This window comes from Giraffa tippelskirchi, chromosome 5 (genome assembly GCF_054371585.1).
Source record: "Giraffa tippelskirchi isolate mGirTip1 chromosome 5, T2T-mGirTip1v1.2.pri, whole genome shotgun sequence".
Taxonomy (NCBI): Eukaryota; Metazoa; Chordata; class Mammalia; order Artiodactyla; family Giraffidae; genus Giraffa; species Giraffa tippelskirchi.
The window spans coordinates 85,085,218-85,107,993 of record NC_137279.1 but is presented as its reverse complement, the minus strand read 5'-3'; the positions used below and the strand labels follow the sequence as shown (position 1 = coordinate 85,107,993).

At 35.7% G+C, this 22,776-nt stretch overlaps 1 protein-coding gene across 5 annotated transcripts in view; it reads left to right on the top strand.

The window, feature by feature from the left end:
• The window catches only part of NUF2 (NUF2 component of NDC80 kinetochore complex), a 37,230-nt gene extending 15,193 nt beyond the window's left edge, over positions 1 to 22,037 (top strand). For all 5 annotated transcript variants that reach the window (XM_081493892.1, XM_081493893.1, XM_081493895.1 and 2 more), the window contains exons 7-14: positions 405 to 478; positions 2,590 to 2,686; positions 3,814 to 3,876; positions 7,737 to 7,874; positions 9,842 to 9,982; positions 10,999 to 11,174; positions 12,117 to 12,252; positions 21,637 to 22,037. In XM_081493892.1, coding sequence (XP_081350018.1) covers positions 405 to 478; positions 2,590 to 2,686; positions 3,814 to 3,876; positions 7,737 to 7,874; positions 9,842 to 9,982; positions 10,999 to 11,174; positions 12,117 to 12,252; positions 21,637 to 21,774 — 963 coding nt within the window. In that variant the 3' untranslated portion in view covers positions 21,775 to 22,037. The remainder of the gene's footprint in view (positions 1 to 404; positions 479 to 2,589; positions 2,687 to 3,813; positions 3,877 to 7,736; positions 7,875 to 9,841; positions 9,983 to 10,998; positions 11,175 to 12,116; positions 12,253 to 21,636) is intronic.
• The last annotated feature ends 739 nt before the right edge of the window (positions 22,038 to 22,776 follow it).

The window sequence follows — 22,776 nt, the reverse complement described above, 5'->3', positions numbered from 1 at the left end:
ATCATTTCTGTGAACCCTCTGTGATACTCCTTCCCAGACATTACCCAAGTTGTGCTGAATGTCATTACATTCAGTCCTATGACAAGTTGTGTAGTTTTATATTTCTTTTTCTGACTCGTTAAAGAGACTGAACTATGTAAGTCCAGGAACTACAAGTTAGTCTTCTTGGGAGTTATTCCTGGTACCTAGCACCATGATTAACTGTGTTAAGAACTCAACATTTGTTTGTTGAATAAGTAAAGAAATGCCTAACTCATTTATCATAGGAGCCTAATTCTTTCTTAAATTTCTTAATTCTCATGGTGAAAGTTGTAGAATGTGCAAGTACTGGTAGATATTTTTTAAACACATCACTGATTATATTGAAAAATGCTAATATTAAATTGTTAAAATTGCTTTAATAGAAATCTTCTGTGGACAAAATGCAGCAGTTAAATACTGCACACCAGGAGGCATTAATGAAATTGGAGAGACTTGAGTAAGTAGGAAATTTACAAATACAATAAATGCAATTTCAAAATGCAAAATGAAGGTAAAGAGTATTTTACAATCTACAGTCTACTTCATCTCTTTTATCTTCCTTACTAAATAGAGTATTTAAGTTGACCTTTTTTGAAGAAGAAAAGCTAGTGTTTGCTTCTTTTAATTCTTAATATACACATAGTGTATTCTTTTATTTCTTTTTTTGTTGTTAGCGCATTAGCCAGACATGTTTAAAGCCATTAACTTACTCTCCTAAATTATATCTAGTGGTATTTCTCTTATGTAGTAAGCAGTAACTAACGGGATTCTCTTTCTTCCTTCAGATCAGTTAATTCTTTAAAATTTTTATTCCTTCAATGGAGGTTGTTTGGTTTGTTTTGTTTTGACTTAAGGGTCAGATAGGAGAAGAAATCATTCAAGGGTTATAATTTCTTGGCTTTATAAATATCAATTTTGAACAAAAGGATTTTTTTATCCCTTCTAATATGTTGATGTTTTGGGTTTTTCTGTTTCAGTTAAAAACTTTGTTTTTAGCCTACTCTGGCATAAATTGCCTTTAGAAATAGCAGTAAACTGAAAAGACTGGGAGTAGGAGGCAGATAATAAAATTTAAGATGGCAAATTTGTACAGTGTTCAAATATCAGCAACCTCAGATATGCAGATAATACCACTATAATGGCAGAAAGTGAAGAACTAAAGAGCCTGTTAACAAGGGTGTAAGAGGAGAGTGAAAAAGCTGGCTTAAAACTCAACATTCAAAACAGATCATGGCATCTGACCCTATCACTTCATTTCAAATAGAAGGGGAAAAATGGAAGCAATGACAGACTTTATTTTCTTGGACTCCAAAATCACTGTGGATGGTGACTGCAGCCATGAAATTAAAAGATTTTTGTTCCTTAGAAGGAAAGTTATGACAAACTAGGCAGAGTATTAAAAAGCAGAGACATCACTTTGCCGAGAAATGTTCGTCAAGTCAAAGCTATGTTTTTTCCAGTAGTCATGTGTGAATGTGAGAGTTGGGCCATAAAGAAGTCTGAGCACCGAAGAATTGATGCTTTCAAATTATGGTGCTAGACAAGACTCCTGAGAGTTCCTCGGACTGCAAAGAGATCAAACAAGTTAGTCTTAAAGGAAATCAACCCCAAATATTCATTGGAATGGCTGAAGCTGAAGTTCCAACACTTTGGTCACATGATGCAAAGAGTCAACTCATTGGAAGACTCTGATGCTGGGAAAGATTGAAGGCAAAAGGAGAAGGGGATGGTAAAGAATGAGATGGTTAGCATCATGGACTCAATAGATGTGAATTTGAGCAAACTCCAAGAGACAGTAGAGAACAGAGGAGCCTGCCTTTCTACAGTCCAGGGGGGTCTCAAAGAGTCGGACACAACTTAATGAGTGAACAACAACAAAATTTATGATAAACCAAGTTAAAAGAGAAATGGCAAACTGGAAGTGAAATTTGCAACATTTGCAGCAAAGTGTTTCTATCTCTAATAATGCCCATGTAGTATTCCTAAAATACAAAGAACTACAAACTGATGGGAAAAGTTAATTTTAAAAATGGCCAAGGAATTTACAGAGGATTAAGTGCAAATACTAATTAAAAATATGTAAAAATCATTAAACTCAATACCAGTCAAGGAAATGAAAATTAAAGTAACAATTCTATACCACATATCAAATACTAAAGTTGAGAGCATTCATGTGGAAGAGACTAGAACATGTGAACGTGCTCTTAGGAAGGATTTGTGGAGCAAAACAAATGGGTGATACAGTAGAGAGATGTGAGGAAGTGAGAGCCAGAGAAAGATGGAATCAGCACTAAAATTAGGAGTGGAGTTAGGGTAGATGTGTATGCAGATGAGTCCATACATAGGTTGGTGGCAGGAATTTAAAGAGCTCATCTGATTTTTATTTTTGCTGGGTAGTAGAGTCCAGGTCATGGATTTTAAATTATTGTCATCTGGAAGGATGAGAATTCAGAAACATGGAAGCAGATAGTTTTTTTCATTTAAGTTGTTGAAGAGCAGAGACCTTTTTTGGACTTCCAAGGTTAAGAGCTTGAAACATCTTATTTTAACTTACTTTGCTGTGTTCAGTTCTGTTCCAGTTGAAGAGCAAGCAGAGTTCAGGCAGCTTTCAGATGATATTCAGGAGCTGCAGCAATCACTGAATCAAGAGTTTCGTCAAAAAACGGTATCTAAGCAGGGCACCCAAAGCTGGTGCCTGGGTATGCAGCCTGGAGGGATAGGGTGGAGAGGGAAATGAGAGGAGGGTTCAGGATGGAGGGGACACTCGTATATCTATGGCCGATGGATACTGGTGTATGGCAAAAACCATCACAATATTGTAAAGTAATTATCTTCCAATTAAATAAATAATAAAAAATATATATTTTTAATATATTTACATATATAAAAAATAATAAAAATGGTGTCTATTGTTAGACACCTTAAATCTTTTTCAAAAGTTTTTTTATATGTGATGTGGAGGGGCTAATAGCACATTACTTTCAGTTACTAAACAAATAGGATGTATTACTGCGTCCATTTGTTCACCTTATAATGAATATATATTTCTGTTGTCCAGGTCAACAGAATTTTAATAACTGATTATTGATTGTGTCAAAGGTATATGCTATCTTGTTGACTAGAATTAAGATTTTTTCCTGTATCTAATCCTGATGTTTCTAAACTGTGCACTGAGGCACCCGGGGTGCTATAGCAAGCCCTCAAGGGTGCTTCAGGACATTTTAAATTTTAAAGAAAAACAACATTCAGCATCTGTCATGCACTGCTTGAATATCTAGCTCAAGGTAGTTCACAGTTTCAACATGAACTCATGTTACCTTCCTTTCATATCTTTTGAACCTGGCTTTTTGGCTTTTGCCATAATAAAAAGCAAGTGCTGTGTGAATATTTTCATGCGATAGGAAATGATGATTGCCTGTGACCCATGATTCTAGATGTGTCCAGTACTGAGTTTTTACAGTATACCCATACCCATCTAATTTGGAAGTAGTTGTAGCTGTTTAAGAATAAAATAAAAATAGTATTTTTCTTTCAATTTGCATGTATTACTTTTTCAAGGGCTACTAAGTTGTTAGGACATAAATACTCAGTTATTTGAGTTTAATGACCGAATAAAGGATCTGTTAGGCGTTTAGTTTTGCCTTAGGGTCATAATGAACAGAGAAAGTTTGAGAATATCTAGTCTAATCTGTTTAATTCCTCTACTTTATGACTTCTATTTTGTGAAAAAGCATTGACTAAATTTAAATCTGTTTGAATCACTGTAAAATAGTTATTTGCTTTTTCCCCTAGATAGTGCTGCAAGAGGGAAATTCACAAAAGAAATCAGATATTTCAGAGAAAACCAAGCGTTTGGTAAGCATCTTTTCTTTTAACTAGCATTTAAGGTTTGAATCTTGTGTGCAGAAGTATTTCAACTGTGTGTTATTATTAAATATTTCTCTCCTTCTTACCTTTAAGTGAAGCTAATTTAACTTTTTCCAATAGACTAGATGACTATTGTTTTAAAAAATGCAGAAACACAGAAATGTATGAAAAAGTGAAAATCACCTGCAAATTCACCACACAATCAGATACATGTCACAGATTACATTTCTCTAAGCAAATATACATATATATGTGTAATTTTACATAAATGATATTATACTCTATGTGACTCAAACCTGCTTTTTTTTACTTTATAGTGTAAATAGTTATCATGTCTATATAGATATCCATTATTTTGATAACTGCACCTTAATGTTGATCCTGTGTCCTATTGATAGACATTCACATTGCTTCTAATTTTTTTGCTATTGAACAGTAGTATATATGTGCTACACACCTATACATGTACATGTATATTTGCCCACCAGGCTGCTTTTTATCTTCAGTTCAGTTCAGTTCAGTTGCTCAGTTGTGTCTGACTCTTTGCGACCCCATGAATCGCAGCACACCAGGCCTCCCTATCCATCACCAACTCCCGGAGTCTACCCAAACCCATGTCCATCGAGTCGGTGATGCCATCCAACCATCTCATCCTCTGTCGTCCCCTTCTCCTCCTGCCCCAATCCTACCCAGCATTAGGGTCTTTTCCTATGAATCAACTCTTCGCATGAGGTAGCCAAAGTATTGGAGTTTCAGCTTCAACGTCAGTCCTTCCAATGAACACCCAGGACTGATCTCCTTTAGGATGGACTGGTTGGATCTTCTTGCCGTCTAAGGGACTCTCAAGAGTCTTCTCCAGCAACACAGTTCAAAAGCATCAGTTCTTCGGCACTCAGCTTTCTTCACCGTCCAACTCTCACATCCATACATGACTATTGGAAAAACCATAACCTTGACTAGATGGACCTTTGTTGGCAAAGTAATGTCTCTGCTTTTCAATATGCTATCTATGTCATAGATATGTTGTCACTCCTTTCCTTCCAAGGAGTAAGCGTCTTTTAATTTCATGGCTGCAATCACCATCAGCAGTGATTTTGGAGCCCCAAAAAATAGTCTGACACTGTTTGCACTGTTTCCCCATCTATTTGCCATGAAGTGATGGGACCAGATGCCATGATCTTAGTTTTCTGAATGTTCAGCTTCAAGCCAACTTTTTCACTCTCCTCTTTCACTTTTATCAAGAGGCTCTTTAGTTCTTCTTCACTTTCTGCCGTAAGGGTGGTGTCCTCTGCATATCTGAAGTTATTGATATTTCTCCCAGCAATCTTGATTCCAGCTTGTGTTTCTTCCAGCCCGGCGTTTCTCATGATGTACTCTGCATATAAGTTAAATAAGCAGGGTGACAATATACAGCCTTGACGTACTCCTTTTCCTATTTGGAACCAGTCTGTTGTTCCATGTCTAGTTCTAACTGTTGCTTCCTGACCTGCTTACAGATTTTTCAAGAGACAGGTCAGATGGTCTGGTATTCCCATCTCTTTCAGAATTTTCCACAGTTTATTGTGATCCACACAGTCAAAGGCTTTGGCATAGTCAATAAAGCAGAAATAGATGTTTTTCTGGAACTCTCTTGCTTTTTTGATGATCAATTGGATGTTGACAATTGATCTCTGGTTCCTCTGCCTTTTCTAAAACCAGCTTGAACATCTGGAATTTCACTATTCACGTATTGCTGAAGCCTGGCTTGGAGACTTTTGAGCATTACTTTACTAGCGTGTGAGATGAGTGCAATTGCGTGGTAGTTTGAGCATTCTTTGGCATTGCCTTTCTTTGGGATTGGAACGAAAACTGACCTTTTCCAGTCCTGTGGCCGCTGCTGAGTTTTCCAGATTTGCTGGCATATTGAGTGCAGCACCTTCACAGCATCATCTTTCAAGATTTGAAATAGCTCAACTGGAATTCCAGCATCTCCACTAGCTTTGTTCGTAGTGATGCTTTCTAAGGCCCACTTGACTTCACATTCCAGGATGTCTGGCTCTAGGTGAGTGATTACACCATCGTGATTATCTGGGTCATGAAGATCTTTTTTGTACAGGTCTTCTGTGTATTCTGGAAGAAGGCAATGGCACCCCACTCCAGTACTCTTGCCCGGAAAATCCCATGGACAGAAGAGCCTGGTAGGCTGCAGTCCGTGGGGTCGCGAAGAGTCAGACACGACTGAGCGACTTCACCTTCACTTTTCACTTTCATGCTTTGGAGAAGGAAATGGCAACCCACTCCAGTGTTCTTGCCTGGAGAATCCCAGGGATGGCAGAGCCTGGCAGGCTGCCATCTATGGGGTCGCACAGAGTTGGACACGACTGAAGCGACTTAGCAACAGCAGTCTGTGTATTCTTGCCACCTCTTCTTAATATCTTCTGCTTCTGTTAGGTCCATCCCATTTCTGTCCTTTATCAAGCCCATCTTTGCATGAAATGTTCCCTTGGTATCTCTAATTTTCTTGAAGAGCTCTCTAGTCTTTCCCATTCTGTTGTTTTCCTCTATTTCTTTGCATTGATCGCTGAGAAGGCTTTCTTATCTCTCCTTGCTATTCTTTGGAACTCTGCATTCAGATGGGAATATCTTTCCTTTTCTCCTTTGCTTTTCGCTTCTCTTCTTTTCCCAGCTATTTGTAAGGCCTCCTCAGACAGCCATTTTGCTTTTTTGCATTTCTTTTCCATGGGGATGGTCTTGATCCCTGTCTCCTGTACAATGTCACAAACCTCTGTCCATAGTTCATCAGGCACTCTGTCTATCAGATCTAGTCCCTTAAATCTATTTGTCACTTCCACTGTATAATCATAAGGGATTTGATTTAGGTCATACCTGAATGGTCTAGTGGTTTTCCCTACTTTCTTCAATTTAAGTCTGAATTTGGCTTCTGAGTTAGTTGATGAAAAAGTAAGAACTTTTAAAAAATTTTTTAGTTAAAAATAATTTAGACAAATTATACAAGTGATACAGTAATACATTCCTGTTGTGTATATATATATATATATATATATATATCTTTAGAGAGAGAGAGACATGAAAGACCCTCTTCTCTCAGCCAACCTTACCTAGTGGTTATACCTTACCAGTCCTTTTTCTATGCTATTACATGTACATGCATAGATGCATATACTTAATTGTTGCTGTTTTGTTCTGATTTCATAGGACTGAATTTGTGTTATGTAAGGGAGTTCTCAGAGACCGTTCATTCAGTTCCCCAGATAGTCTGGAATTCAGGAGAAGGAAATTTGTTTTAGTTCAATAGCCATATACCAAGTACCTTCTCAGTGCTATTACTTTCTTTGGGTTGTGGGAGAGCAAAAATAACTGTATACAACCCCAGGTTGCTCAGTTGATTCAGAAACACATATTAAATACATAATTGTAATTATCATGTACATGATTATGCTGTTTATAGAAAGAATACAGAGTAGGTAGGAACAGGATTTTCAAAGTTTAATGGAAATTCATTTGCAGTACAGGAATCGGATGGTAGTATTCCGAGATCAGAAAGAGATCACTTGTAACTGTCCAGACATAAGGCAGACTAGAATTACCAGCTTGTAGGGTATAGTAGGAAGCTGGTGGAAGATGACACTGGACAGGAGAGTAAGAGCTATGTAATGTGCACAGGAGTCTGATCTTTGGCCTGTAGACAAATGTGAGCAGTCAAGCAGGAATGTGATATGGTCAGAATTTAATATGTTGTTCTGACGACAGCAAAAACAGACCCAATTTCTTTTTTCTTTTCCATTATTATAGTGGCAAATCACTAGTTTTATAATTATATCTAATATATTTAAATGTTTTTTCAACAGAATGAACTAAAATTGTCAGTGGTTTCTTTGAAAGAAATACAAGAGAATTTGAAAACAAAAATTGTGGATTCTCCAGAGAAAGTTAAGAATTATAAAGAAAAAATGAAAGATACAGTCCAGAAGCTTAAAAATTCCAGAGTGAGTTTTCTCTTTATTTTAATGCTTTTCTGTCCCTCTTTTATTTTTTAGCAACTCTTGTTTAATCATGTGTTAATTTTCTAATCTCCAAATTATCTAACATCTCTCTGTCTTAGACTTTTTGCCCTTGTCTCTAATTTTCAGCTCTTCTCTAAAGTGGATATAAGAAAAGAAGTATAATTTCAAGACATTTTTTAAATTATGCAACAAACTTTTTTTGCCCTGGGTGATCAAAAACAGAAGTGATTTGTCCTCATGAGACTTAGTCACTATATCTTAAGGGAGAAGGGTGTTAATTTTATAATCAGTTATATAATTTTAAATTGTAATATATACTATGAAAAAGTATAGGATATGCATGTATGGAGGCAGGAAGTATATGGGAATTCTGTACCTTCTGCTTAATTTTGCAGTGTACCTAAAACTGCTCTAAAAACTGTTTTTTTTTTAAATCACCAAAAAGAGAAACAAATAAAAAATAGCATAGAGTGCTTCAAAAAAGCATAATGAGAGTACTCTAGTTTAGTATTGTGAAAGTTAGAGGTAAAGATGGGAAGGAAGTAGAACTTTATGCTTACATCTGAAGGATGAACAGAAGTTATCTTAGTAAATGTATACTTTGAAGAGCATTCAAGGCAAAGGGAACAGCATGTGCCAATTGTATGAGGTAAGTAGTAGAGAGGAAGTTATATTCAAGGAAGAAAGTATGATATATAAGAAGGAGAATGGTGTGAGATGATGATAGAAAAATAGGCAACGGGCAGGTTTTTCAGGATGCTGGATTTTACCATAAGAGCAGGAGTGCACCATTGGCTAATTTATGAGTCGGGAATGTTGGAACATGGTATGATTTATGTTTAAAAAGATTATGAGTTACTGTGTGAGATAGATTTAGGAGGGGATAGAAGTAGAAGTGGGTAGACAATTTAGCATCCTTTATGAGGAAAGGTTTTAAAACTATTAATTGAGAAAAAGTTTCTGGTTATTTCTGAATTTGTTATTTAAGTCATTTGTGATAATTGAGAATTATCCCAGAGAATAGACAAAGATTAATAGAACAGAAGTGAGAGCCCAGAAATAGATCTGAGTATTTGAGGTCTATTTAATAAGCAATTTTGGTTCAATTGGCTGTTCATCTAGAAGACAAGCAAGTTGGGTCTATACCTTGTACCATTTACAAAGATACATTCTAATTGTACTGAAATTTAACAGTTTTAGGTGAACATTGATATTATCTTAGATAGAATTTTAAAATTAAGATTGAAAACCCAAAAGCTGCAGAAAAAAGTAGATCTGTGAAACGTATGTATAGTGCATATGGTAGGTAAAGGGATTATATCCATGATATGCAAAGACACAAAAGAGTATTTACAAATTAGTAGGAAAAAGACAGCTTAATGGAAAAATGAGCAGTGCTAGGATTAAGCATTTCACTGAAGACAAAATCCAACTGGTATAAAGTGGGAAGACGGGGTAGACTCGGAAAGAAGCCTTTATATTATTGCAGTGTTTATGGTAAACATATGCTCATTTCCTAATTTTAGAAGAAGAATTAATCTTTTTGAAAGAATAACTTGTAGTAATAGTTATACAAATGAATAGGAAGATTATAATTGGTAATATAATTGCCCAGGAGTAATTGGAAGTAGTTTGAGTATTAGCAGAAGTGAACTCTTTTAAAATCATTATGAATAACCTTTGGAAGATACTTCAATGAGTGATTTAGTAAAATTATGGCATATTTTCTTTGTTCAAGGATATTTAACAATTAGGAAACCTAATTATATGCGCTTAGACACATGTCAGTAATAGTGCTTTGTTACTGGACCTAGAAACTTAATTGTTCTTTGCTCTTAAGCTTTCAGTATTAAGTACAGAAATTAAGAGCAAACAAATTGACATTACTGCAGTTTCATAAAGGAGAGTGTCAAACTGGTTTCTGTGTATTTTTTTTTTTTCTTTCAAAGCAAGAAGTGATGGAAAAATATGAAATCTATCGAGACTCTGTTGACTGCCTGCCTTCATGTCAGCTGGAAGTGCACTTATATCAAAAGAAAATACAGGACCTTGCAGATAATAGAGAAAAAGTAACCACTATCTTAAAGGAGGTTTGTATTGTGTGGAATTTTTATGCCTTTTTATTATGTAGTAGTTTACTATAGTCCCTTGGATTTGCTTTTACTTTCTGTTGCTACTTTCTTACAGAAAAGCAGGATCGTTCTACAGTAGAATAGATGTGGCAATGTATGCTCAGGAATAAAACACTATTCTTTTTAAACATAGCAGTAGTAGACCCATTATTACCTTCAGATGAAATGAATAATAAATTAACATAGCATATTGCCATGTATATTTTGGGAAAAAGTAATGGAATTTTAAACTTGTTCTGACAGTTGGAAATGATCTTCTAGTCCGTAAGCATAAAGTTCCAACTTACTGCCCAACACTATAGCTAGGATATATAGAGATTTGAAGTTTATGATACAGACCCTGCCCTGAGTGATGATGGACCGCTAATGCCAATGTTTTTTAAAGTTTCTCAGGCTAGAAACTTGAAAATCCTTTTCACTTCATCATCCCAATCCAGACTGTCCCCAGGATCACTAACATAGATTTCAATGAAAGATTTCTCTTTTGAGGGAAGAAAGGGTTGGAAGGTGAGATTGTCTGGGATAGGATATTCTTTCCCAATTACATACTTCCCTTATCTCCCAACAAGAGTCAGCAAAAAAAAAAAAAAAAAAAAAGGATTGCGATCTACTGCTTTTAATTGTTTCTAGGGTCTACCCTTTCCTCTTTATTACTGCTGCTTTAATTCAGACCCTCGCCCCCTCAGACTTAGCCTGTTGGCTGGTCTTGATGGCCCTCTGCTCTGGTCCTTGCTGATAAAGTGACGCAATGAACACACCTCTCCAGGTGTCACATTCTTTCTCAGCATCCCTAGAGCCTTCCTGTTGTCTCTTTTGTTGAGTCTGCATTCTTGTGCTGGGCTTTCAGTGTTTAAACAGTTTTATCACATTTTGAAATTGTATTTTATTACAGCTCATCCTCAAAGACAATCTTTTATTTTGTTTGTAAATTCTAATCTGTTGTATTGACTTTAAATACATCTCATAAAATATAGAGCCTGAACTTGGAGGACCAAATTGAGAGTGATGAGTCAGAATTGAAGAAGTTGAAGACTGAAGAAAATTCCTTCAAAAGACTGATGATTGTGAAGAAGGAAAAACTTGCCACAGCACAGTTCAGAATAAATAAGAAGCATGAGGATGTCAAGCAGTACAAACGCACAGTGATTGAGTATGAACTTATTTTCAATTTAATGTATTAGAAAGTAATTAGAAAAGCCTAATTCATTTTATCTTCCCTAATATTCCAAACCTCCTCTAATTTCAAAAAGGTATTCCACCTTTGGGTGACTAGAGCAGTTAGTTATGACTCATAATGCTGCTACATCTAAATGTATAGAGATGTTTTAGGTATTAGTTTTTTAATTTATTTTCCTGATAATCACAATTCTAAATCCTTTGCATAATTCGTTAGAAGGGTTCTAGTGCTATTGCTTATTTCAGTGCATTTCAGAGCCAGCGATCTAGAGTTGTACTAGAATAAATCAACTAGTTCATGTTATTGTTCAGCTAGTCTATAGCATTATAGCATATTTTGAGAAAAAGTCTCACTTTTTTATTTAAGTACAAAGTAGTACTTTGCAAGAATTTTGTCATCATGGTTGTTGGCTAGTATGTTTGGATGTTTCATTGGTAGAATCTTCTTCCCATCAGTTCTAAATATATGTTTTTAGAATAAATGCCCCAGATATGTCTATGAGATGACACTATTTCAGTTTCCAAAAGTGTATTAGGATGATCTGAAGATTTCCTTTCCTCTTCCTCATGCAGATGAAGAAAAAGGGCAGAACCTGAGGGTTTTAATTTGTCACTTGCCTTGCAGGAAAGCTGTATTAATTCACACTCCCACCAACAGTCATGAGTGAGTGCAGCTAGGAGAGGTGACTTTTTTTAAATAACAGCTTTGTGGGGAAGAGCTTACTCCTCCACACAAAGACCTGCTTATAGCACCACCTTGTGATTCTCATCTGCTTGCTTTTAAATCTTGAGATGTAGGTGTGTCGGCCAAATATTGATACAAATAATCTCTTTGGAATCAAAATTAGAGTTAAATGTTTGACTGTTTAAATGCTTAAGTGGAATTATGATTTCACCCGTCTCTCTTTTCCTTTAGAGACTGTAATAAAGTTCAAGAAAAAAGAGGTGCTGTCTATGAGCGAGTAACCACAATTAATCAAGAAATCCAAAAAATTAAATCTGGGATTCAGCAACTAAAAGATGTTGCTGAAAGGGAGAAACTGAAGTCTCAGGTGAGTATATGTTTATAAGAAATAATTTCAGATAATCTCATGGGTTTAAAATGTAAATTGTGTCACCCTCGTTTTGAAGATTTTGTCAGTTCTTCAGAGTAAAAATTGACCCCTCAGGTCAGTTGCTTTTATTTCCATTTGTAGTATCTTTTCCATTACCCTGGGATAGTTTGCATGTATGTCTCCTCACACCTTTTCCTTACTCACCTTTTTCCCCTGTCAGCACCTAGAATCGTGCTTTACAGTAAGAGTAGGAGCTCCATAAAGTTTCTGAATTTTTTTGATAAATTAACTTAGATGGTGATTTAAAGTAAAGTCTTCCAAAAAATTTTTGTATCTTTTTTTCTGATAAAATAATCTCAAAAGTGTTTCTTATGATCAGTTTAGATGTATTTGAGTTGTTACCTGAAACAAAGTAGCTTAGGTCTGTTCCTGTATTTTGAGATTTTTTTTATGATCATTTTATCATAATTTCCAAGTTACTTTGCCTGTTTTAAGTATATTTATTTTATTGTTTCATAAACAGTCTCAAATTTAATGTGAACAGGCATCTTCTACATTTTTATCTTCCAAAATATCAGTATACTGCCAAACATGTTACCTGTTGCTCTCTTTTTTTTAACTGCCAAAGACCCAAAGAAGTAGTCTATTCCTACTCTGTTTATCACATTATCATTCTCTCTTTAACCTTTAAAGTTTGTCCGGTAGCCTCAAGATGGTCCCAAACTCCTCTATCAGGAAACACTAAAAATAGCCCTTTATCAGGTAAAATCCCTTGGCCTCTTTTTTTTCATTTTGCTTCATCATGCCTACATTGATGTCCTAAAACCTCTGAAACCTGAAAGATATTTAAACATGCTGTCATTACCTTTCACCATTCACATTTAATTTGCAAGGATTCTTAATACTAAAGGAAAGAATCACAGTAAACAATCCCCACACCTGTTCTCAGGAATTTTTATCCTCCAAAACATTAGATTGTTAGCACGTGCACATGTAAGTATATATATATATACAGCTGAGAATTATCTCAAGGCTGCTTTAAAAGGAAGGAAAGAAAGAAAAGAAAGAAAGAAAAAGGAAATAGTTGGGTTTCCTCTTCCATGGTCTGCCCAGTACACTGTCCTGATTTTTTTCTTTCTTTTTACATTCCAATTACTTTTCTTTTACATTCCAACTACTTTCCTTCAACTGGATATTTGCCAAGCCTTTGGCCCTCAGTTTATCTCAGGAATGGGGGCTAGAAAAACCTTATTTAATCCTACTTCTTAACCAAATTGTATGAGCAGGTTTATTATCACCTATCAGATATAATTAATGAACCAGTTACTAATGTAAGTACCTTTTGTCTGTGGTCATAAAAGGTACCTGTGCCTGCTTTAAATTTCTTTTAGTTTTGTGCATATGTGTCTCACCAATAACATTTTAAGTTTCTTAACAATAGTGATCAAATTTTTTACCTTGGTATGTCATGCCTGCCTAGAATGGTGCCTTATATTGTAGTATGCTTTCCATAAATATTTGTAGCATGCTGTTTCTTAAAACTAGCAGTGTATTAGAATTCAATAAAGAATTCAAAAGAATTAAAGATGAGCAACCCCTCATCCAAATATATTGAATTAGAACCATCAGCAGTGGGGCCCATGAACCTAAATTTTTTAGCATGACTCTTGAGAACCACTGATGTATTCTGCTTCATTGATTCAGTATTATAAAGCTCATCACCACGCAAGCTGTTTTACTAGGACAGCTTTAGTTATTAAAATGTTACTTCTTGTTTTGAGTTTAAAAATTTTCATTTCTGTACTCTAGTGGACCAAGATCATCTCTCTGGAACAAATCTACAAATCTCTTCTACTTAATAAAATTGTACTTAAGATATTTGAGGATAAAGATCATGGGTTCTTTTAGCCTTCTCATCAGGTTAATTAGTGCTAGTTTTCCAGCCATGCTTTATATAGTTTAATTTTCATTCTGTTTACTGTCCTCTGCTGTTTCCTGCTTTTTTTTATTCTGCTTAATATATAGAGTTCAGTTCATAGTCTTCCAAGTAATGGTGTCACCAACCCCAGAGCACAATGCTTTTGTTGAATGAAGCATAATATCAAGTTGGATTTTTAGCAGCAGCAAAACTTTCGATGCAGTTAGTTGTTCAGCTTGGTAAGTTGTTCTCACTATACCTTTACCCAGATGACATTGTCATATCCATTTGTTCCAAAATAGCTTGGGGGAGTCTCTAAATCCTGTGATGACATTGAGACACATTTTGTCAAAAAAAGAAAAGAAAAAAAAAAACCCTTTAGCTTACCTTATTTCTTGCCTGGAGAATTCCAGGGACAGCGGAGCCTGGTGGGCTGCCGTCCATGGGGTCGCATAGAGTCGGACACGACTAAAGCGACTTAGCAGCAGCAGCAGCAGCAGCTTACCTTATAATCATCTTTCATGAAAAGGAAAGAAGCATGTGTTAAAATTGCCAAATTTTTCTTTCCGTAATTTTGTTGGATCCTAATGATCCTTCTTTTTCATTATCCTTCTTTTTCATTAAATATTCTTTTCCATAGACATTTCATCACTTCTAGCTTCACTTGTCATCTTTATTTAGAAAGCTTTCAAAAATCTATTTTTCCTATTCTGTCCACCTCAACTGTACTCCTTATTTTAGCTGCCTGATCAGTGGATAAGCTTATCATTACAAAATAACATTTATGAAATTCAACATCTTTCAGTGTCTTTCCTCTTCCTCACCCTCACTTTCTCCTTCCCCCTCTACCTCTGTCTCCTTCCCCTTCCCCTCTCTTTTTCATTTAGTTCCCTCATATTTTTCAATGGCATCATCATTTTCAAAATATCACAAAGAGCTGCAGTTTTGGATTTTCTTTAGATAATCCTGATATCCAAACAGTCACCAAGTTAATGTCATGACTTGTAAAAACTCATTGATAACTATTCATAACAACTGTTTTCTAATCATGTTTATATCACATAATTTTCTAATATTCATGAATTGCAGCAAAAACTTGCCAAATTTGTTCCTTAAGATTCTCCTGCATCAAATCTGCCCTGAATCCTAAGTATGGGCAAATTTATCCTGTTAAAATATCACTCTTATTGCTATACTTTCTTGTTTAAAACCCAAATTCCCTGTTTTCCTATAGTTATTCCTGCATTTAGTCAACCATTCAGCAAATGGTCTATATACCTACAAGATTGTTGTTGTTCAGTCACTAAATCGTGTCTGACTCTTTGTGGCCCCATGTACTATAGCTCAGCAGGCTCTTCTGTCCATGAAATTCTCCAGACAAGAATACTGGAGTGGGTAGTCATTCCCTTCTCCAGGGGATCTTCCTGACCCAGGGATCAAACCCGGGTCTCCTGCATTGCTGGCAGATTCTTTACCATCTGAGCCACCAGGGAAGCCCCATATCTCCCGGAGTTTGTTCAAATTCATGTCCATTGAGTTGGAGATGTTATCTAACCATCTTATCTTCTGCCCCTGGCTTCTCCTTTTGCCTTCAATGTTTCCCAGCATCAGGGTCCTTTCCAATGAATCAGCTCTTTGCATCACGTGGCCAAAGTGTTGGAGCTGCAGCTTCAGTCGTTCCAATGAATTTTCAGGGTTGAGATTTTCTTTAGAATTGACTGGTGTGATCTCCTTGCAGTCCAGTGGACTCTCAAGAGTCTTCTCTATCACCGCAATTTGAATGTATCAGTTCTTCAGCACTCAGCTTTCCTTATGGCCCACCTCTCACATCCGTACATGACTACTGGAAAAATCATAGCTTTGACTAGGCAGATCTTTGTCAGCCAAGGGACGTCTCTGCATTTTAATATGCTGCCTAGTTTGTCATAGCTTTCTTCCAAGGAACAAGTGTCTTAATTTCATGGCTGCATTCACCATTTTCAGTGATTTTGAAGCCCAAGAAAATAAAATTTGTTGCTTCTTCCACTTTTTCCCCTTCTATTTGCCATAAAGTGATGGGACCGGATGCCATGATCTTAGTTTTTTTGATGTTGATTTTCAAATCAGCTTTTTTATTCTTCTCCCTTGTCAAGGGGTTCTTTAGTTCCTCTTCACTTTCTGCCATTAGAGTGGTATCATCTGCATGTCTGAGATGGTTGATATTTCTCTCGGTAGTCTTTATTTCAGCTTGTGGTTCATTCAGCTCAGCATTTTGCATGATGTTATCTGCATATAAGTTAAATAAGCAGGATGATAATATACAACCTTAACTTGAATAATTTTGAACCAGTCAGTTGTTTCATGTCTGGTTTTAACTATTGCTTCTTGACCCGCAAAAAGGTTTCTCAGGAGGCAGGTAAGGAGATCTGGTATTCCCGTTTCTAAGAATTATCAACAGTTTGTTGTGATCCACAAAGTCAAATGAAGCCGAAGTAGGTGTTTTTTCTGAAAAACTCTGTTACTTTCTCCCTGATCCAACAGATGTCACAGTTTGATCTCTGACGCTCTGCCTTTGCTAAACCCAGCTTGTACATCTATAAGTTCTCTGTTCACATACTGCAGACTCCTCGCTTGAAGGATTTTGAGCATAACCTTGACAGCATGTGAAATAAGCGCAATTGTACAGTAGTTTGAACATTCTTCGACATTGCCCTTCTTTGGAATTGTAATGAAAACTGACCTTTTCCAGTCTTGTGACCACTGCTGAGTTTTCCAAATTTGCTGACATGCTGAGTACAACACTTTAACAGCGTCATCTTTTAGGATTTTTAAATTGCTCAGCTGGAATTTTGTCATCTCCACTAGCTTTGTTCGTAGGAATGCTTCCTAAAGCCCACTTGACTTCACACTCTAGGATGTCCAGCTCTAGGTGAGTGATCACACCATTGTGGTTATCTGGGTCATTACGACCTTTCTTGTATTGTGTTCTGTTTTCTGTGTATTCTTGCCAACTGTTCTTAATCGCTTCTGTTTCTGTTGGGTCCTACCATTTCTGCCCTTTATTGTGCTCATCCTTGCATGAAATGTTCCTGAAGAGCTCCCTAGTCTTTCCCATTCTATCCTTTTCCTATATTTCTTTGCATTGCTTATTTAAGAAGGCCTTCTTATCTTATCTTGCTATTCTCTGGAACTCTGCATTCAGTTGGGTATATTTTTCCCTTTCTCCCTCGTCTTTCTCTTCTCTTCTTTCCTCAGCTATTGTTAGAGCTGTCAGACAACCATTTTTCCTTCTTGCATTTCTTTTTCTTTGGGTTGGCTTTGGTCACTGCCTCCTATACATTGTTATAAACTTCTGTCCATAGTTCTTCAGACACTCTGTCTACCAGACTTAATCCCTTGAATCTTTTCATCACCTCCACTGTATCATAAGGGATTTGATTTAGGTCATACCTGAATGGTCTAGTGGTTTTACCTACTTTTCTTCAATTTAAGCCTGAATTTTGCAATAATGAGCCATAGTCGGCTCCGGGTTTTTTGTTTTGTTTTGTTTACTGACTGTATAGAGCTTCTCCATCTTTGGCTGCAAATAACATAATCAATCTGATTTTGGTGTTGACCATCTGGTGATGTTTATGTGTAGCATCATCTCTTGTGTTGTTGGAAGAAGGTATTTGCTATGAGCAGTGCCTTCTTTTGGTAAAACTCTGTTAGCTTTGCCCTACTTCATTTTGTACTCAAGGCCAAACTTGCCTGTTATGCTGGATATCTCTTGACTTCCTACTTCCAATCTAACCCCCTATGTTGAAAAGGGATGTCTTTTTTAGTTCTAGAAAGTGTTGTAGGTCTTCATAGAACCAGTCAACTTTAGCTTTTTCTGCATTAGTGGTTGGGGCATAAACTTGGATTACTGTGATATTGAATGGTTTGCCTTGGGAACAAACCAGGATTGTTCTGTCATTTTTGAGATTGTACCCAAGTACTCTATTCGGACTCTTTTGTTAACTGTGAAGGCTACTACTCCATTTCACTAAGGAATTCTTGCCCAAGTAGTAGATATAATGATCGACTGAATTAAATTTGCCTATTCCTGTCCATTTTAGTTCACTTATTCCTAAGATGTTGATGTTCACTCTTGCCATCTCCTACTTGACCACATCCAATTTACTTTGATTTGTGAACCTGACATTCCAGTTTCCTGTGCAGTATTGTTCTTTATAGAGTGGTATCATATGCATGTCTGAGGTTGTTGATATTTCTCCCGGCAGTATTTTTTTTTTTTAATTGAAGGATAATTGCTTTAAAGAATTTTGCTGTTTTCTGTCAAACCTCAACATGAATCAGCAATAGGTATACATGTATTCCCTCCCTTTTGAACCTCCCTCCCATCTCCCTTCCCATCCCACTCCTCTGGGTTGATACAGAGCCCCTGTTTGAGTTTCCTGAGCCATACAGCAAATTCCTGTTGGCTATCTAATTTACATATGATAATGTAAGTTTCCATGTTATTCTTTCCATACATCTCACCCTCTCCTCTGGCAGTCTTTATTCCAGCTTATGATTCATCCAGCTCAGCATTTCACCTGATGTTATCTGCATATAAGTTAAATAAGCAGGATGACAATATACAGCCTTGGACTTTACTTTCACCACCAGACACATCCATAAGTGAGCATTGTTTCTGCTTTGGCCCAGCCGCTTAATTCTTTCTGGTGCTATCAGTAATTGTTCTCCGCTCTTGCTCAGTAACATGTTGGACACCTTGTGACCTGTAGGACTCATCTTCTGGCATAGTATCTTTTTACCTTTTCATATCGTGCATGGTGTTCTTCAGGCAAGAATATTGGAGTGGACTGCTATTTCCTTCTCCATTGAACTATTTTGTCAGAACTCTTCACTATGACCCATCCATCTTGGTCCTGCACAGCATGGCTCATAGCTTCTTTGAGTTACTTAAGCCTCTGTGCTGTGACAAAGCTCTGATCCATGAAAGGGATCTACTAGGTAGTAGCCTTTATATTTGATTCAGAGAATAAGTGTGAACAAAGAAGCTATGATCTCTACCTTCTAAGATTATTAAAGTTTTGTATCTAAGCTAATCGTTTTCATTGTTTAAGGTTTAATGAAAAATATATTCTCCGTATAACTTTCTGTGGCTCCTTTCAGATATCGTTGATTTCTCTCCTCAAATACTACAGCATTATTAGTCTATTCTGATCTGTGCTGTCCATAGCTACTAGCAACCTGTAGCTATTTACACTTACATTTAAATTAATTAAAATGAAATAAAATTTAAAATTTAGTTCCTGGTTTATACTAGCTATATTTCAAGTGCTGAGTATCCAAACTAGTCTGGATTGTATGTTTCATCAGGTAGAAAAGCATAACTTCATGTTCCATTGTACTGTTATGCTACTTACAGTGCTATTGTAGAAGGCACTCAATAATATGTTGGTTGATGAGTTAATACATACTTGGTGGATAAATGGCTATATTGGCCATAAAACTCCATGGATATTATATAATACTGATATCTCTGATTTGGAAAGTGAGATAATTACCTAGACCAATGCTGTCCAATAGAACTTACTACTGGGAATGTTCTGTGCTACTGAGTATGGTAGCCATTAGGTACATGTAGCTACAGTGCATTTGAAGTGTGGCTAATGCAGCTGAAGAGCATGCAGCTGTTTAAATTTAAATAATCGCATGTTCCTAGTGGTTGTCATGTTAGACACTGTAGAACTAGAGTTTGAATTTAAAAGTATTTAACTTCAGCCAAGCCATCACAGTAAGACTTACTTATTATGCAAGTTAATATAAAATTCCACTTGGATACGGAGTTTAATTGGAAACTGAAATAAGTAGCTTTTGTGAGGGCTCTGATCTGTTGCTGTTAACATCCTGTGAGGATTGGCTTAGAACTTCAGATGTTCCTTTGCTTCTGTGGATGTGCCGGTGGAACTGGGCTTTAATATTTCATTCATTCATTGTGGCTCTACCTGCCAGATTTGGTTCCTCCTTGAGAATGTAGTTGTCCTCAGGAGAAAATTGTTCCTCTGAGTGTGTCTAAATGGTTGGTTTAGATATTTACAGATTATATATCTTTATTTAGCTACACTTCATTTTAATAGTTTCTCCTGAGTGATGTCTTTCTACCAAATTTATTCAGCTTTCTTTTAATATGAATAAATGCATATTCCTATATAGAACCATGAAATTAAATTGATCTGTAGCTGCTGATTGTGCCAATTTTTTTTAAATGGTGTTTACATAAACTAGCAACTAATTCACTTTCTTTTTCGTATAAGCTTTAAGAAATAAAGGTGTCAAATTTTTTTTATTTATTTTCCTTATGATTTATATTCCATAATAGTTGTAGTAATTTTATGTCTGATTAGATGTTGGGAATCTAAGTATACTCTTCTATTTTTGTATTATGATTTAATAATGATCCATGTTTAGATTTTAGGAAAGTGTTTAGCCTTCACCATCTATGTATATTCACTTAATCTAGAGCAATAGTTCTCAAATTTGCATGGGTGGCAGTCTCTGGAAATAGTGTTGTTCTTTTTTGAAACATTTTGAATTCATACTATATTTAATTATGATCTATATAATTGCTCAAAATCAGATAGTATCTACACTAGAATTTAAACTAAGATAAGTACTAGCCATACTATGGATTTAAGAAAAGTTTAATGGGAGCAGCAGTTAAAATTGAGAATATTTATAACCATTATACCCATTTATTGCTTTTTCCTTCCACTGTTTTATTTCAGTGGTAGAACACATTTTATAATCCTTCAGAATACTACTTTTTCTTGTATCAAGATTTGAGAATTGTTTTGTGTAAGAAAAATCAATAATAAATGGATCAAAATTGTATTTGATAAGCATGAGATAAAAGATAATGCATACAGACTAATTGGTTTATTATTTTATTCAATCTATAAAAATTTTTTTGTAGTTTTTTCTTAATTCTTAACATATCCATATAGGTTTATATGAAAAGTCATTATTGCTTATAGTAGGACTGCCTGATCAGTTTATTAAAACAAAGTTATTGGTATATTTTTCAGTCCTGTAGATTACTTATTAAACCTGTTTACATGTAATTTAAATGATGATCAGAGTCAAATGCAGAGGATATAGCTGTTTACAGAAATCTAGGTATTTGCCTGGTAAACATGAAAAGCTCCAAAGTAAAAACTTTTCTTTGGTTATTAAAAATATGTCCTTAATGTCTTAGAATTCAAGCCATTGTCAATGTCTCTGCTTTGTTCTTTCTAAGTAGCTGACTTTTTGATGCATCTGTGTGACTTAATAAGAGTAGGCACACATGTGTCTGTATGTGCATGTGCATAAGATAATTTAGGCTTTAAAATATGAATAAATATGAATGAGACTGTTGGAATTCTTATAACTCACTTTTAGTTTTGGTCATTGCATGGAATAATCCTTATTGTATTTCATTTTCTACTTAGGAAATATTTCTCAGCTTGAAAGCTGCTTTGGAGAAATACCACGAAGGCATTGAAAAAGCAACAGAGGACTGTCATGCTAAAATAGATGAGAAAACAACTGAACTGAAGAAGAAAATGTTCAGAACTCAACCTGATTAACAGAATTACACATCTTTTTATAAATAGCTTGTCAATTTTTAATTTTATATTCTGAAAGGGAACAGTTAAGTTGAAGTTAATGAAAGTATCGAAAATACCAAATAATGTTGGCTCAGTCGTTTTTTATATACTCTCATAGATTATTATTTTGTATGGTAATACATTTATTGTAGACGTCTATGAACTTAAATTGTGCAGATATTCATGTCTCTGCTCCTTGTTGTAAGTAGTGATTGAAATAAAACAAACAATTGCTTTTGAAATTTTTTTTTTTTTCTGTTATTTTCATGGCTTTTGTCGCTTTGTTTGTCAACATACAGAGGTATAGTATTATTGAGCCCTGACTTTACACTAAGCATTGTGGGATCTCATTTGATCTTCACTCAGGCAGCTCTAGGTAGACATTTTTATAACTACTTGATGGGTGAAGTAACTATGAAGGTCCTGAAAGAGTAAATACTTGAGCCAAAATTTGAACTGTGCTTTGTATAATACTGAAGTCTGGAATGTTTTTACTATACCATACTTCCTAATGTAATTATTTCAAAGAGGAAGTATGAGTGTGGTGGTCTTATGCTATGACATTTTTTTTTTCTTTTTTTTCTTTTTCTTTTTTTTTTCTTTTGCTATGACATTTTTATGAGGAAAATAAAATGTGCAAACTGCTTAGAACAGTGCCTGGTAGACAATACATATTAATTAATGGTATTTAGAGTTCCAGTTATTTTTCTCTTTGACAGAAATATAAAATACTACAGTAAGTAGAGAGTAGGCTTTCAGTAAGAGGGAAAGTCCTAGGAGGAGTGGAAAGGGCTAGGTGTCCAGGGGAGGAATAGTTAGGGCACAAAATTGAGCTATTGCCCTGTCCCTTTCTTGCTTTTTAAAAAAATAAGTTCAGCCCATAGAAAGGCCTATTTATGAGGCTGGGTAAGAGGCGTAGACATGACCATGTCTCTCATTTTATATTTAAAAAAATTTTAACCCACCAAGACCTGTCTCCAC